General features: G+C 39.1%; 1 protein-coding gene across 18 annotated transcripts in view; it reads left to right on the forward strand.

Moving 5' to 3' along the window:
* The window catches only part of MCTP2 (multiple C2 and transmembrane domain containing 2), a 250502-nt gene that overhangs the window by 169628 nt on the left and 64714 nt on the right, over nucleotides 1-16160 (forward strand). For 16 of the 18 annotated variants that reach the window (XR_016392018.1, XM_022598922.3, XM_022598920.3 and 13 more), the window contains one exon: nucleotides 335-454. The exons of the other annotated variants lie outside the window; for them this stretch is intronic. Coding sequence is in view for 15 of the 16 variants with exons in the window: in XM_022598922.3 (XP_022454630.2) it covers nucleotides 335-454 (120 nt within the window). In the remaining variant the exon portion in view is untranslated. The remainder of the gene's footprint in view (nucleotides 1-334; nucleotides 455-16160) is intronic. 18 annotated transcript variants of the gene reach the window in all.

A 16160-nucleotide genomic window follows, 5' to 3' on the forward strand; every position in this document is an offset into this window, starting at 1 on the left:
TGTTCCCTGCATTGGCAGGTGGATTCTTAACCACTGCGCCATCAGGGAAGTCCCCTGACTGCTGTATTTTTTACCAGCTCAGTTTTGTGCTGAACATTATTGAAACAGCCTATTCTCCTTCAAAGGAGCTATAAAATGCATTGGATTTTCTTTTCCTCCCAGGATGATCATAGTTTAAAAATGAACTTTAGAGAAAGTATTAGGACTCTTCATTTTTACTGTTTTGTTCATTGGCAGTTATACAGAATATAATTTAAATGACCAAGCTGTCTGATCTAAAGAGAATATTTGGAGTGTTTAAACCTAGTTCTCTGTTTTCCATTTTTTTAATCAGATCTTATCAAGAGATGTAGACCGAGTGAAAAGACTCACCATGACAGTCTGGAATATAGCACAGTTCCTTACAAGCTGCTTCCAGTGGGAATCCACATTGAGAAGTACAGTAGCATTCGTGGTAAGCTTCCTTTTTTATGTTCAACTTATTTGCTTCTGAGTCCCAAGTCCAAATGCAGATGGGTTTTATTTTACTTACATGAAACAATATGAGGCACATTCAACATAGCTGAAGTTTACACTGGTAAGGAAACTTTAAAAAAAAGGATAGTCATTCATCTTTCTAAAATATATTATGACATAGGAGATTATGTAGGAGGTGTCTTTCCAAGACCATACTTGTCAGATTTACCCTTGGAAATCCCTTCAATTACCCAAATCATACTTATATACCATCTCTTGATAAGGTAAAGAGAGCCAACGTTCTATGCATTTTTAAATGTTTTTGTGGTGGTTATTATAAACCATTCGTATAGTACCCACAATGTGTTTGTCTCCTTCTGCACTCATGAGGGCCAGTGTTTTCTGAAAAATGGCAGCTGAAAAATCACATAACTAAATGAAGACTAAATCGTTCTAATTTATGTTTTAAGTAAATCATTGGCAAACTTCGGTATAAAAAAAACATTTGTTCAGATCAAACCTCTTGAGACGTAACTGATTACTCCACATTACAGGTTGACTCAACACCACAAAGGAGAACCACTGTCTGTGGAATACATTCTTATAATAATAGTTGGCCTTTCCTTATGAGCATAATAAAATCACGGAATCTCAGAACTGCATGAGATCTTAAAACCACCTAGGTCAACCAGAGAGTCCAAGAATCTTGTAAGGACTTGAAAGTTAGCATAATGTCCTCACTTTACATCTCTGGGCATCCTCCCTCATCTCTAAAGGCACTTGTCATTGATCAGATTGGTAGCGTCAGGCACGGGAGGAGAAACCAGTTTGCTCGACTGCTAATCTTGTGCCTTTTGTATTATGCCATTAACTTCTGCACTGTGCAAAGATCACAGTAGGACCTAATACGATGTGTGAGTGGTTGAGTCATGATCACGGCTCTTTTGTCTTCTGGTTTCTATCATCCATGCTCTCTCTTACCCACCAGGCTTATCCACATTAAAAAAAAAAAAAAAAAAATCAGTTCCAGAGGTCAGTGGGTTGGAGGTCACTCCCACCTTTATTATGCAAGCTGTATACTGGCTCCATAAGAGGCTTTTTCTTAGCCATTTTAGCACTTTGTTTTATCTTTAGTTAATGTTAGTTTTTCATTGGTTCAGGAGGTAGAAGCCCTGTGATGGCTGCAGCCTTGGCGTTTAATATACTTTTTCTTTGTTTTAAAGTTGCTGGAACAATTGGGCTTGATAACAAAATTAAGAAGGATTTTATTAATCCCTGTCTGCCTTTGACTTGGCACTGATTTATCCACTTCCCTTTCTCACATTCTCCTCAGCTGGGGGCTTCGTATGTTGGGTTCCTCTTCAGCCTCCCTGCCTCTGTTTCCCACCTGAATCCTCTCTACAAACTTTCCGGGGAATGTTCTGTGTGATTCTGGGCAAACGAGGCAAGTCAACATGATTGGTGGCTTCTTCCAGTCAGCAACCCCGGCCAGTCCCTTGGAGGAAGAAGGATTTCCTCTTTCTTGAGCTTAGTTTCTGGCACTGAGATTTTTAGAAAAACAGAGATCTGTTGCACTGGATTATGTAGGGGGATGACAGAAATGATTAATGGGCTGTCAGCCTGATCTGAAGAAAGATTACAACAATGAATAGAAATAAGTTGTTTCATAGAGGGGGCTTCTAATTGGGAAGGGAGCCTTGGCATTGGGGCCACTTCTGCATGGCCTGGGACCTGAGTGGACCCTCCTTGCTGACGCCGCACTGCACAGCCCTCTGCCAGGCTGGCTGCCAGAGGCAGGCTAGCACATCCTCCTTTAAAATCCCTAAGGCCCAAGGAATGAAAGATAGAGGAGTGCTCTTCTTGCTGGTGTGCCAAAATGTAATTTTGCAAGGGTACCTGAGTTTATGAGACGGTGGGAGGCCCCACTGCAGGTGTGGATGGGGGACACCTGTGCATCCGTTCTTTCTCTCTCTAGGTTGTCCTGAAGGTACTGAAATAAAGACAGCTTCATTCAGATACACTTAGTTTTCTGCTTTCATTTGAAACTCTACTTTTGAATGTTTATCTCACATTTACTTTGACCAGCCATGGTGGATCTCAGAGATACTGCAGATGTAGAGACGTAGGTATCTCCCCTCCCTAAGCTGATGATGTGTCATTTCATTAGAGAATGTTTTTGTTGCTACCATCATGATGGTCACTCCAAAACTATTTCTGCTCTTAAAGCGAGAACATATAAAGAAAATACATTTTAGGGTAAAATAAAAAATGCATTGTAGCCTCCCTTATTTTCTTTAATAAGATCATGGGTAGCCAAGCCTTCATATTTTTCAGAAAACATTTTTGCTTTCATGGCTCTTGCTCACAGACTTAACGCTAGCTGCTTGTGGAGTGCTGATGGGTGATTCCAAGCCTGTGGGCTGCCACTGGCTGTGCCCCTGACTGTGTAGGACTCTGTTCAGGGTTGTCTTTCTGAAGAATGTTGGATCCTTGGGTGACCTGAGCCAGAGAGGGAGGAACGGGGAGACTGTGATGCTGAAGCCTGGCTTCGCTCCCTCACTCCACTACTGAGAACACTGTGTTTGTCTTGGTGGTACAGTACACACTGATGTTCTCCTATGATCTACTGAGGACAGAATGCTGCTCCGGGTCTTTATTCATCCATGTGGTACTTTGTTCATGCTTCGTCCACTTGCCTTGGCATTTCAGGGGCAGAGCAATTTCGTGCTGGTCTGAAGCAAGGTCTTAAGCCAAGAATTTATTAAACAATAGGACTGCATGTGAAGGCCTTTCTCTATTAGAAATTAGGATCAGTGCTCTTTGAGGGTTCACTGCACAGGTGTGAAAAGAACCGTTTTGGCTAAACCCGTCTCCATTGGGGCTTTTCCTTCCCCTAGAGGTACAGCACCACAAGCTAAGGGCAGAAACATAGGAATTTTTCACTTCTGTTTTGTCAGGTAACATGAAATTGCTTTACTAACATCATGTTCATGTTTCTATTTTCAGTTGATACAAAGCAGGAATGTTATAGGATCATGTTTAGTATATTCTGGTTGTTAATCTTAAGACTTTATGAAAGCAAGCCATACATTTTCTAAGGGATCCTGTGGCTGTATGTATGAATATATCGTATCTTGTTGAAAGCAGGAGTTAAAGGAAAGCATCCTCTTAAGATCTAGGTCCTGTGGTGTCCGGTCAGAAGTGGATGAACAAACATGAGAAAATTTATCTTGCTAGACTGTCTAAGCATTAACCTCCCCCACCAGAGGATTAATCCCCTCTCCACTTAACGTGGGTGGTTGTTCTCCCAATACTAAGAGAAGAAAGTTATCTTCCATTTCCTGACACCTGCCACGTGACTGTTACTATATACTGTTTAATTCATTGTTATTGTAAGAAATTAAAAGTGGACTATTATTGAAGTATAGTTGATTTACAATGTTGTATTAGTTTCAGGTGTACAACCAAGTGATTCAGTTATACATATATATATGTCTATTCTTTTTCATATTCTTTTCTATTATAGGTTATTACAAGTTATTGAATATAGTTCCCTGTGCTATACAGTAGGTCACTGAATGTGGACTTGTTTAGAGTAGTCAGATTCCAAATCATACTTCTATAGGCTTAATTTTTTTTAACATCTTTATTGGAGTATAATTGCTTTACATGGTGTGTTAGTTTCTGCTTTAGAACAAAGGGAATCAGCTATACATATACACATGTCCCCATATCTCCTCCCTCTTGCGTCTCCCTCCCACCCTCCCTATCCCACCCCCTAGGTGGTCACAAAGCACCGAGCTGATCTCCCTGTGCTATGCGGCTCCTTCCCACTAGCTATCTATTTTACGTTTGGTAGTGTATATATGTCCATGCCACTCTCTCACTTCATCCCAGCTTACCCTTCCCCCTCCCCGTGTCATTACCTCTTTTGAGTCTTTCTCCTTCCTCTAAGTTTTCTAGATTTTTTTTTAATGTGTTTTCTCAGCTTTACTTGCTTTAAGCTAAAGATAATTGTTTTTCACTCAAAAGTTCACATTCTCAGTTTTTCCAATTGAAAGATAAATGAATATAAGATATCAACTTATGGACAGAGGCCTATAACTGAAACATCATGCCTAGAAGAAGCGCATCTGTATATTTCCCTATGAATGGATTTGTAAATATACGTGGTATTTTGTATACATGCCCGTGGTCATTCCCAGTCACAGGCTTTGAACTCTAGGGATAATTAATGGCTTTTGTTGTTTCAGTGATTACTATGTGTCAGGTACTGTCCTAAAGCACGTTATAAGTGTTCATTCATTTAATTCTCATAACAAGCTGCTGACGTAGATGCCAGGATCAGTATTTCCTTCTTTGTACAAATAAGAAAAATAAGCCCATAGAAGTTAAATAAAGGTTAAAGTGTCAGAGCTCATATGCTTTTAAGAGACAGAGCTGAGATTTAAACCCAGACCATCAGGATTTAGAGTCCATGCATGTAAACATTGGGCTACACTGCCTGTCATTGACGCCCAGGATTCAGTGATCACGATCCTTGTATTTAGATAGATATAATGGCTCTAGGGACAACCATATGAGTCATTTCAGATATGTATAATATCTAGATGTTATAAATGGAAGTTAAGCCTATTCCAAGATGCTTTGGGAGAAAGAAATCCTTATTATATGGGTAAGAATAATTCTCAGACATAGTCATTATATTCACAAGAGATGGAGTAAAATTAAAGAAGTGAAAGGTAGAAATGTCTCTGGCATCTTTGGGGAACAGCCCAGACCGTGGGAATCACATGCTTATGACATCCGTGGAATTCAGCTTGATGGTCTGGAAAACCTCAGTGCTTGGTTCTAGGCTAAGCCCCAAATTGAGGTCTGAGTTATCTTTTCCCTCTTTTGGAGGAAGCTCTTAGATGATGTTGAAGGGCTTTCAAGGGGAGAGTGAAGAGTGAAAACAACTAAAGGAAGGAGCCATGGAAGGAATCTGCAGTTTTCAGATCTTCAGGAGTTCCAGGTTGTTCAGAATAAGGGCTAGTAGTGGAAATGAGTAACTATGTACATTAGTAAATTACTACAAAATATCTTAAAACAGTGGCCTTCGGAGAAATTGGCTCATATTTCTACTGTGGGAAGGGTGCTCTATTGTACAATATATTCCCATGTCTAGTGCAAATACGTTATTTGATGATAAGAGGAATTGAGTTTGTTTTCAAAAGATAATTTTGCATTGTAGTATTTGTATTGTAGAAGCAATCATCTGTATGAGTCTTTTTGATTTGTTTTTCTCTTGGGTAATTGTACTTTATATACAAGCCCCAAATATTGTCTATAAAAAGACCTAAGGTTATATTATGGCATAAATTTTTTCATATGACAGGAAACATTTACTTGACAGTTGGCATCATCAGAAAATTATTTTAATAGCAAAGGTCTCCCAGTGCTACAAAAAAGGATTGCATTTATGTAGTTTGGTTTTCCACCACTCTTTAAGGCCCTCGCCTCTTGCGTTGAGGGAGAGGAGTCTATGGGGGCATTGATGGATTCCTTATTTATTAAAATTTTACTGGGACCTTTGATGTTAAAAAGCAATCTAAGTCTACCATATATCAATGGGTATTTTCATAAAGCTATGCTTTTAACATCTGTGACTTTTTTTCCTGCATTTTTGGATTGTAAGAAAATGAAGAATTAATTCTTCAGAGTTGACAGGGCCTGCAATATGATACATAATTTAAAGCATCAATCAACTGTCCCGCTCCCCAATAAGGTTAAAATACAATTCTCCACTTTCTTAGTGATAGCCCCTATTTAACATATATAGAATTCTTAGCTTTTAGGGATCCTAGGATTTTGAGAAGTGTGAAATGATTTCACATTGAACTTAAAAACAATAACAACTGTAACAGAACGAACCCTTCCATCACACACATATGTGCGTACACACACACACAAAACACTCAGAAGCAGAGAGCATTTGGGAAGCAAAAAGTTTCGCTGCTGAAAGTTTCCTAAGAAAGATTTGATAAAAATTTCATGAGACCTTGCGGAGTGTCCCTGTTTATAATCCCTTCTGTGGCCCACAGGACATTCAGATTGAACTTACTTTGGTACAGATGACAATTACACTGGATGTTTTGTTTTCAGATTGGACGATTTAAATAGTGCTGGTCAGTTGTCTTTTTGATGCTTTAGATATTTATGTGTTAACTGGGTCTAAAAATTTTTCTTTTTTTAAAAAAAAATTCTATCACCAGTTTATTCACAACTAGATGCACTGCATTTGATTCAACTTTTGGTGGCTGTTTCCACATCCTCCAGAAGTCACAATCGGATGTGCACAGTGGGCATCACTGCCTGTTTGGTGGGTGTTTGTGCAGTTGCTGCTTAAAGATTAACGGTTAAACTGAAAAAAAATCCACAGTTACAGTCACCATTTTGTCTGGAGAAAATTTTTTAGTCATCTTAAATGTTACGTATATATACTTACATGCAAAAATATATAAATATATTACATTAAATGCTTAAAATATTTGCCAGTTTATTATTTGTTTTATTTAACATTTGTACAATGATTTCCCAAATCTTCCTTTTCGCAGTGGACTACCTAACATACTTTAAAAAATACTTTAAAGTTCTTTTTCCGTATTTTTTTCCATAAGAACAATCCATTATTGCACATTGTGATTATAATTTTTTTACAACATAATTGCACCTTCTATTGACAACTTCTCAGGCATTAACTAATTATGCCATTTAATAAAATTACAGTAATTGCATTAAAAGATTATCTATTGAAAATTTAAAAGGACACTCTTAGCTATTTTAGTATATTTCATGTTTATATTTTCAACTTTATAATTGAATTGCATTTCCAGGCAGAATCCTAGCTATACTGAATGAAATCAGCTGGTATTTTGGAGCATCCCAATTTTGAATAGTAAGCATTAGATCTTCATGTTTTAAAATCCCAGAATAGCATATGTTGTCAGTCTTCACACGGCCCTGCTGGGTAATAAGTGAATGGTTCTGATAGGTCCAGGCCCTGTATGGAGACTCTCTGTCTCTACCTGCTGCCTTTCCTAAGCTTTCTATTGAGATGTACTTGCAAGTACACATTTTTTGCCTTCTGTGAATTTTCTGGTTAGGAGCCATTGTCCTTTACAGATTCCAGAGAACTCAGTCTAGCTCTCTCTGCTGTCCAGAGATACCCTACTGTTAATTTGAACTTGATCCTGAATTTAGGAGCTTAAATCTTAGATGAAGGAAAGACTTCAGTGATCATGTCCCTCCTTGACCAAACCAGTGCTTCACTGCCTCCTTCAAGCTTGCCCCTCTTCCTCCCTCCCTCCCTCCCTCCCTTTCCACAATCATTGTTTGTCCAGTGTCTCATACACTGCTAGATATTGAGATACAGAGATGAAATGATCATAGTAAGTCATCCGACCATCTGTCGTCCTCCCCTCTTTTCTTCTCTTCCCCCCTTCATCTCTCCCTCTCTCTCCCTTCTCACCCCATCCGCCAGCCTCCCAGCCTCTCCCCAGTATCCCTCTCCACCTCCTTTGCTGCACCCTTTCTTTCTCTCCCCCAGCTTCCCTCCACTGTCCTCCTCTTATATTTGAAACCAAAGCAGTAAACTTTTACTTAATAAAGCATACCATAAGAAAAATTAAGTTTGCCCTTTGGAGAGCAAATTAAATAATAAGCATGGAACTATTTTAAACATATAAAGTGAGCTACAAATGTGGGTAGGAATTATTAGCTGATATAACTATTGGGAGGTTAGGGTGTTGCTCTCCTAACTCAGAGAAAAGCTTCGCTGAAGTGGGTACAGGTACACACACAAACACACACACAGAGTTGCTGAAAGCTTCACTGAAGTGGGTACAGGTACCCACACAAACACACACACACAGAGTTGCTGTTTCATTGCAAAGGATGTGGAGGACCTGTTCGAGAATGGGGTAGACATGCAGACAATTGTATTCTGTGTCATGTAATTAATGTACAAGGGTCAACTATCTCTAGGGCTGATCAATGTGCATGGAACCACCAAATTCCAAATTGTGTGATTGTACCTTTAAGGCTGTGATAGTACTTTTCATGTTTGACCTAATAAATTAAGTTCTTTATATCAAAATAGGAGGGATTTTATTTTAATATTTCAGGTTAATGTCATATGCTAAAAAAAATCATTCAGTGTAACGTAGCCATATGATTGAAGGATTATGTTAAGACATTGTGAGCTACAGATTGCATGACAGAGACCCAGTCTTTTATCTGTGTGTACGTCCTTACCGCTTACGATGGTACTGAGTACATTGCAGACATCTAATCAATGCTTCTTAGAAGAATACTGGAACTCATGCAGACCATCTATTACCAGATACTGTTTGTTTGTATTCCAACTACTCCTCTGACCATAGCAATCTATGACCCCACCAGAGGGTAAAATTCAAAGACAACTGAACAACTTAATCATAATCTTTTCTGATGTGCATTTTCCCACCTTTTTCTCGACCCTGCCCGTGGTGGCGGGGTGGGGGGGTTGATGGTGCTAATTTGCAGCAAAATGTCCAAAAGACAGTCAACAGTAAGCAAACTTGGAGGAGGGGGGTTGGCAAATCTCTAACCCAGATCAACAGCCTTGAATCTGGAGGGATTTATTTTTGATTCTTACAGAGCTGAGTGCTTTCCCCCCGACTCCATCTGTTGCTATATATGACACCTGGATGTGCAAACATTTTGTCTGATGCAAAAATGGAAAAGAAGATTTAGAAATAAAAGAGAGAGGGTTGGAAGGGAGGAATAGAGTGCTGGTGTGTCTGAAAACAGTCAGGACCCATTTCCTGCTTCAGTTTTGATCTGTTGAAGAACCATGCTCAGCACTTACATTTCGGGCTAATTTGATATTGCCTTTTTGGTGGTCCGAGCTTTGTCATTTGTTTGGAAGCTGTCATCTTTATTAGTCTCTCTGGCTGATCTTTGGGGCTCCCCATCAGGTGGCGCGTGCTCTCCGTTGTCTGACTGGGCTTGGCAAGCCGCTGGCCCTTTTATTGCTGTGTGATGCGGGCATGCTTGCCGGACAGCCTGTAATTAGACCCACCACAGATGACAGTTACAAGAGAGCCTGGTAATCATTCTAGCTGCCTGATCTGATGTTTATGGATGTTTATGGAGAGAAACCTTCTTTGTGGTCTGGTTAGGGTTTACTATACTGTATCTTACTTTTGCCATTTGATTTATAATTCAGGAAGTTGTGTTTTGCTACCTCTCTGCCGAGCTTGGAGTTGTATCATTGGTTTTTGAAATAACAGCACTAATTTGGAGGGGGTAGTTTTCATTGGACTGTAGCTCCCAATTTTATTAAAAAAGATAGGAAGACAATTAAATCAAACAGCCAGTTCATTATGTCATCATTTAAACGATGTTCCTGTACAGTGTTTACAGGCTGTTTTAGTCTCCCTGGGATTTTCTTATAACCCAAATCCATGTTTTTTAGCCCTTTAAAATGACTTTTCTATATCTGGCCTAGCTTTAGAATTTTTTTTGTTTCCACTCGTTGCCAGGGATACTTCACTTTGTCAGGGAAAAATAAAAAGAAAGAAATATACTTATTAGCTCAATTGGTGTTGAGACCTCCATTGCTACGATTTTAAGTCTGGAAAAGCATGGAGCTATAGAATGTTAAGTCAGAGGGTCTTTACATTCACTCACGGGGGAAGAAACTGAAGGCTTCGGGAAAGTGATTTTTCTCCTGGCCTGTTAGAACAGAGGATTTTCAGTCCTTATACCATTTTTACAGTGTGTGGCTTTTGTGGTCATAAATTTTGCAATTATGGTTTTAGTTCATGAGCATGAGCTGTATCTAAACAGTGTCCGCAGATTGGGTTATTAAACATGTTTTTTAAAACATACTTTTCTGCAAGTCTTACGTTTGGAAAATATTTTATAAGTCTGGAGAGCTGCTACTCAGAGGGGTAATATGCCCTGGAGGAACAAATATGTGTAATATCTGTTACTTCATGTGGGCTTTTCTTACAGCAGACGAATCTTCCTCATTAAGGCTTGAGGGATAGTGCTGCTGCCGCTCAAGATGACGGCGTGAGGACGATGGTGATAATCTGCTTGCATGTTCTGGGTGTTTAAGTTTTGACTTCTGCTGTTCAACTTGTTCTTACTTTATTGGGCTACAATAACACTTTTAGTGAAATACTGTCTCACATTTATCTTTTGTTTAAAGAGCAACAGAATACTAAGCATGAATTTGCCAATAGCAACATTTCTTCTGCTCTGGTATAAGCCAGGTACATACAATTATAAACTTTATTGTCAGTTATTCCATAGCAAAAGTGGCTTTCCTTGGAAACCGTTGAAGTCCTCACATTTCCGGTAAGGAAATTTCTATAGGCTAATTTGTGCTCCAGATTCTACTTTGCAAAATAGGAAAATGTGATGTGTGTTTAGCTGTTAAAAAGATTAGCCACCTGTGGCCTCAGTCGCCTATACCTCTTTCCATACATTTTATTTTGCATTTCATGATTTTTAGACTTTTAGTAATGTACACATTCCAAGAGAAAAATAATTGATTTCCAGGAAATTCTGTGCATGTGCATACACACACGCACGAACATATACAAGGGGGAGGGGGGCAGAGGAGGAGGAAGAGGAGAGAAAGGAAAAGGGAAAAGAGAAGGGATAGGGCTTCCCTGGCGGCGCAGTGGTTGAGAGTCCGCCTGCTGATGCAGGGGACACGCGTTCGTGCCGCGGAGCGGCTGGGCCCGTGAGCCATGGCCGCTGAGCCTGCGCATCCGGAGCCTGCACATCCGGAGCCTGTGCTCCGCAACGGGAGAGGCCACAGCAGTGAGAGGCCCGCGTACCACAAAAAAAAAAAAGAGAAGGGATAGCAAATAGCCTTTCCATTGCTGGAGTTTACTTAAAGACGGTCCTGCAGGTGGCGATAGAATCTCATAAATGATAAAAATCCCAAAGTAAATTTCTGTGCACTGTTTCTTGGGGATTTTAATTTCAGTAATTTATTTTTAATTTGATACAGTCATCCACAAGCCAAAATCATTACATTAGAAAAAATTCAAATTTCCATGTTGTGTAATCTCTGTTTTTATAAAAATTTTCTCAGATATTTTATGGCGTTTCATCTTTATGCACAAGAGATGAGATCTAGGTTATTGCCGAGCTGGTCCAGATTTTATATGAAAAATAACCATTTTAAGCCTGTTTTTTTAAATTTTAATTTTACTTTTTTAACATATAGCTAAAATTTGATGCCTGTGCCATTAGTTAGGTTCATAAAATCTTTTGCTATGGAGTATTAAGTTGTATAAGGGTAGCGCTGTGTGGGTGTATGTGTGTCAGTGTTTGCTTGTGTATCAGAGTATCAAATCAGTTGCTTCCAGAGGACATTTCCTTCCTTAGCTAATTGTTGAAGGTTAGTTTTAATCTGAGAGGAATCACAAATTCTTTGAAAGCTATTTATTTTACCCAACAATAAAAAGGCAACATAAACAGTTTGTTTGAAAACACTAGAAATTGCATAGTGGATATGATAACACTTTTTCAATTATTTTATTTTAGATATTAGGCTTTCTTCAAGCAAAGTTAAAACATTCAGTAGATCTTTCTTTCCTGCTAGTTGAGGTTCAAAAGTTCTTAAATTGCTTATTGTGAATGTATGTTTTCACTTGCCATTTTTTCTTAAGTTTGTGTTCAAAGATGCAAACTCTAAAGTGATTTGCTTAAACATAAAGCTAATTTTCAGCTCTCATCTTTTCATGTAGCCTCATTTAAAAAACCTTTGCAGTGCACATTTTCAAGGGGGAACTGCCTTGATTCTAGAAAATGTAATTATTTTGGTTTAAATGCTTTAGGCTTTAGATGTTGAGTGTCATCAACAGACAACTGTGATGGTCTTGAGCAAATTACGTGAAATTCAGTCTTTGTCTCCTGAACATTTCACTAAGTCTTATGGTGACGTTCAAAACCAATAAGGTCTTGTATACTGTACCGTCGAATACAGAATTTCTTATAATAGAAGAGGGGGAAAAAGAGAAAAGAAAAGAAACCTTCTAGCCTTCTAATATTCTGTTTCAATTGCTATTCCAATTACTCATGAGGGGGAAGAGTGGAAAGCAAGTCAGACCCTCGGAAAACCTGTTTTGCTGCCTTCACATAAAGGATATTCAATTCTGTGCTCTGTTAGCAACTGACCAAAATCTAATCCATTAAAAAATATATCGTGGTAAGCAGTTCTTGAAAATGTTTATAATGAATGGTAAAAGCCAAGCTTCCACTGTGAGATTAGCAGTTGGAACAGGATGTGTTCATCAGGAAATAGGTTATTGCCTTACCAGTGTGTCCTGCTGCGTAACCTGCAGGATAGATGAAGATTTAAAAGCTTGCAGTGCAAGGAGTTTATTTGCTTTCCCCCCTTTGCCTTCTTTTGCATATCACAGTGTTGTTTATCACCCATGGTGCTTTTTCTCAACAAATCTATTCCAAAGTTCATTTTATAGACAAAAAGCATCCAGTGTGTTGGAGGTCGCCTCCCCCCTCCACGCCCCACCCCTGCCACACACACTGGATGCTCATCAGTGACCTATTCAGATTAATGTAACTAATTCACTTTTACAGAGCGAAGTCTGTAGCTTTAAAAACTAATAAGAGAATGGTGAAAGATGATTTTCCAGAAGTCTGGACTCACCCTCACCCCCCATCTTAAAGATACATGAAATACTGGATACAGGAAATACTGAATACCGTGGATTATGGTGATTTTCCTGCTTTTTGCTTGATTGCCGTCCAGTGTTGGAGCCAGTGGACAGTAGTGCTAATGAATAATGCCTTCTACATGGACGATACCTAGAGTCACACACACGCAGTGACTAAGAGATCAAATACACTGGCTAAAAAGCCTTAGGGAAGCATTATGTGTCTGAGGTCTGATCTATTGTCTGGGAGGTCAGATGAGTGTTAATGCACTCTGCAAAGATTACACTCCCTCTCTAATTGCTCCCACACTTCCTTAAAGGATTTAAACAGTCAGGAAAGGTGATGCTCCTTGTCAATTTTTGTCTTCTGCCTGCAGTTGAAGTTTATCTGTCTTTCCACTGAGACCACTAGATCAAGTAGCCTCGCCAGTGTCAAAGGCATAAACTCTGAATTAATAGTGAAAGCAAGGAGAGATGTTATTTACAGCTCCATTATGACTTGCTCTTTAAATGCTTTGCATTCCATCTCTGGTGTTTACATTGTGAAAACAACAGCATATCCACGTTCAAAAAGGGAGGCTGAAAGAAATCCAAGGCTTCACTTTGACTTTTGATTAGGTTTGTTTTCATAATCTTTTCTCAGTGACATAAGGGCCAGTGTGGCATTTTGCATTGAAGTTATTTCCGTTAAAGAAGTAAAGAATAGTGGACTTTAGCATTTCCTCTGTGCTGCTTCGCCCACCAATACACACACACACACACACACACACACACACACACACACTCCATTCTGAAATGTTTATCCTAAAGTAGGCACGTACAAGACTGACCCACACGTAGGACCTGATAACTTTGTCCAGACCATCATTATACATTTCATACGTTGTGCAAACACATTTTTAAAAACCTCTCCTCTCTGCATTAAAGAATGCTTACTCATTCCTCTGTGGTATCTGGAAGCTGAGATATAATTTTATCAGACTGTGTATCTCTTACATTGCTTTGATTTTAACTTAGTATTTTCTGAATGACACTGAAAAGCTTGAAGGAAGCTTTTACCAATTCTTCCATGATGGGAGTTTAGGAAACCCCGGGAATCTGTATGTTGCAGATACGATATTGCATTCCTTACATTCATAGTCTGCCTTTCTGTAGGAGTGGGGAGGGCAAGCTTGCATTTCACCCTGAGCATATTCTGCTCACCATGTGCAGTTGCATCATTGAGAGGTAAGAATTCCTCTTAGATCGGTTCAAATTGCTAATATATGTGGCCTAGAGCCTGCAATATGTTTATGTAGCTTCCAAAAGAGACTTGGGAGGATTCCCTGTAATTCAAGATGGTAGTCTGAATGATGGGTGTAGACGGTTTTTTTTTTTTTTTTTTAAGAAATCCTTGTTTGTCCCACGGGATTTTCACACTTTTCAGCTGACGGCACTGTATTTTACTCATATTGTGTAAAGCTGTCAGTGTATGCGTTATGTGTGTCTCCTGAAGACTGAGCAGACGACGAGAACTATTGCTAGAGGGGGAAAAACACATTGGAATCAACATCTTCAGGAGAGAATTTCTCCAGTGTCTCTCGTTCCTGCTCCTATGTAGACTGTCCCTCGCACTTCGTCTTATTGTATGTTCCCTTGCACTGTTGGTAGATTACACTGAATGTTTCATCTGTATATAAAAATTAAAAATTCAAACAAAAATCTGGCCCACATGAAGAACAGGCCCTTTGGGCATATGGTTCATTATGCATATTCGTTTAATTACTAAAACACTTGGGATGGCTTTCCTGCCCTTGCTTTCAACTGGCAAAGTTGGATCTCTTCTACTGCACAGAAAATGTAGCACAGGATTCTGTTCTGAAGGATAAAAAAAGAAAAGGGGGGAAAAAAGAGCCTTTGAAGAAGGAATTCACCAAAAGGAGGTATGATTCTCAGTATGAAACCAATAGAAGTCAGAATCTCTCTCTTTCTCTCCTGTTTTCGTCTCTTTCTCCCTCTGATTTCTACCACTGCCCCTGAAGGCTAGTTTTACTGTGGTTCGTTTATATGAATGCAAGCAGGGCAGGAATGTGAGACTAAGGGTTTGGGTTTCAAGTACATTCCCTCCGAGCAACTCAAGTCTCACGATGAAGCTGTCTAAGTTTTATTGGTTAGAAAGGCCGTGCTATGAAAGTGTGACTTTAATTGATTTTTCAGGGCAAACAGGTGGTGATGGTTTAGACATGCCCTAGTCTCAGTGCCACTCCTAATTCGGAGCAGCACATATAATAGCTTTATTAAAATAAACAGCCCCCTGGCTTTGCTTTTACCTGAACATCTGCCTCTTGGATTTTAAAGGGCCTTTTAAAATATTTTCATTCTGTGCTTAAATGAATCTGATCCTAAAAAAGCTGAGGAAGACTTTATTTTCTATTCATGTCATCAAACTTATTATTTTTTGTTTGAAAGGAAAAACATTAAAATTCACACAGCATCTTTAAATAGGATCATTGTTGTTCCAGGAATTTTGGTGGTTGTTTTGGGAACATTTACTTACATGATGCAACAGATTTTAAACATAACAGGCCAAAAATTGAATTCGTACTTGCTGGGTTTTGATTTGAACTATTATTTTGGTGAGCAGAAGATTGTTTGAATGTCAATGATGTGTGTGTGTGTGTGTGAGTGTATGTGTGTATGTATGTGTGCACATACGTGCTTAAAGACCATATTTTGTGTTCCTTCCCGGTTTATAGTGATGTCTCAGCTTTGTCGGAAAGCTGCTTGGATTCCTCATCAAAATAAACTCAGGACTCCTAAGAGCATTTTTAAAGGAAAGGAAGATCCAAACTTGGCATCAGTTTTGTTTTTAGTGGCAAGGATGTGTGGCTCTGATACAAGCACAATTTTCTTTTTGATTAAGCAAATAGGTAGTCTATCTGAGTAATGGGAGACCATCCAAGACATTCTTGATCCAATTCCTAAGGGAATTGTTCTTTG

Source organism: Delphinapterus leucas, chromosome 2 (genome assembly GCF_059928025.1).
Source record: "Delphinapterus leucas isolate spDelLeu-1000000601 "Yukka" chromosome 2, BTC_Dleu_Yukka2, whole genome shotgun sequence".
Taxonomy (NCBI): domain Eukaryota; kingdom Metazoa; phylum Chordata; class Mammalia; order Artiodactyla; family Monodontidae; genus Delphinapterus; species Delphinapterus leucas.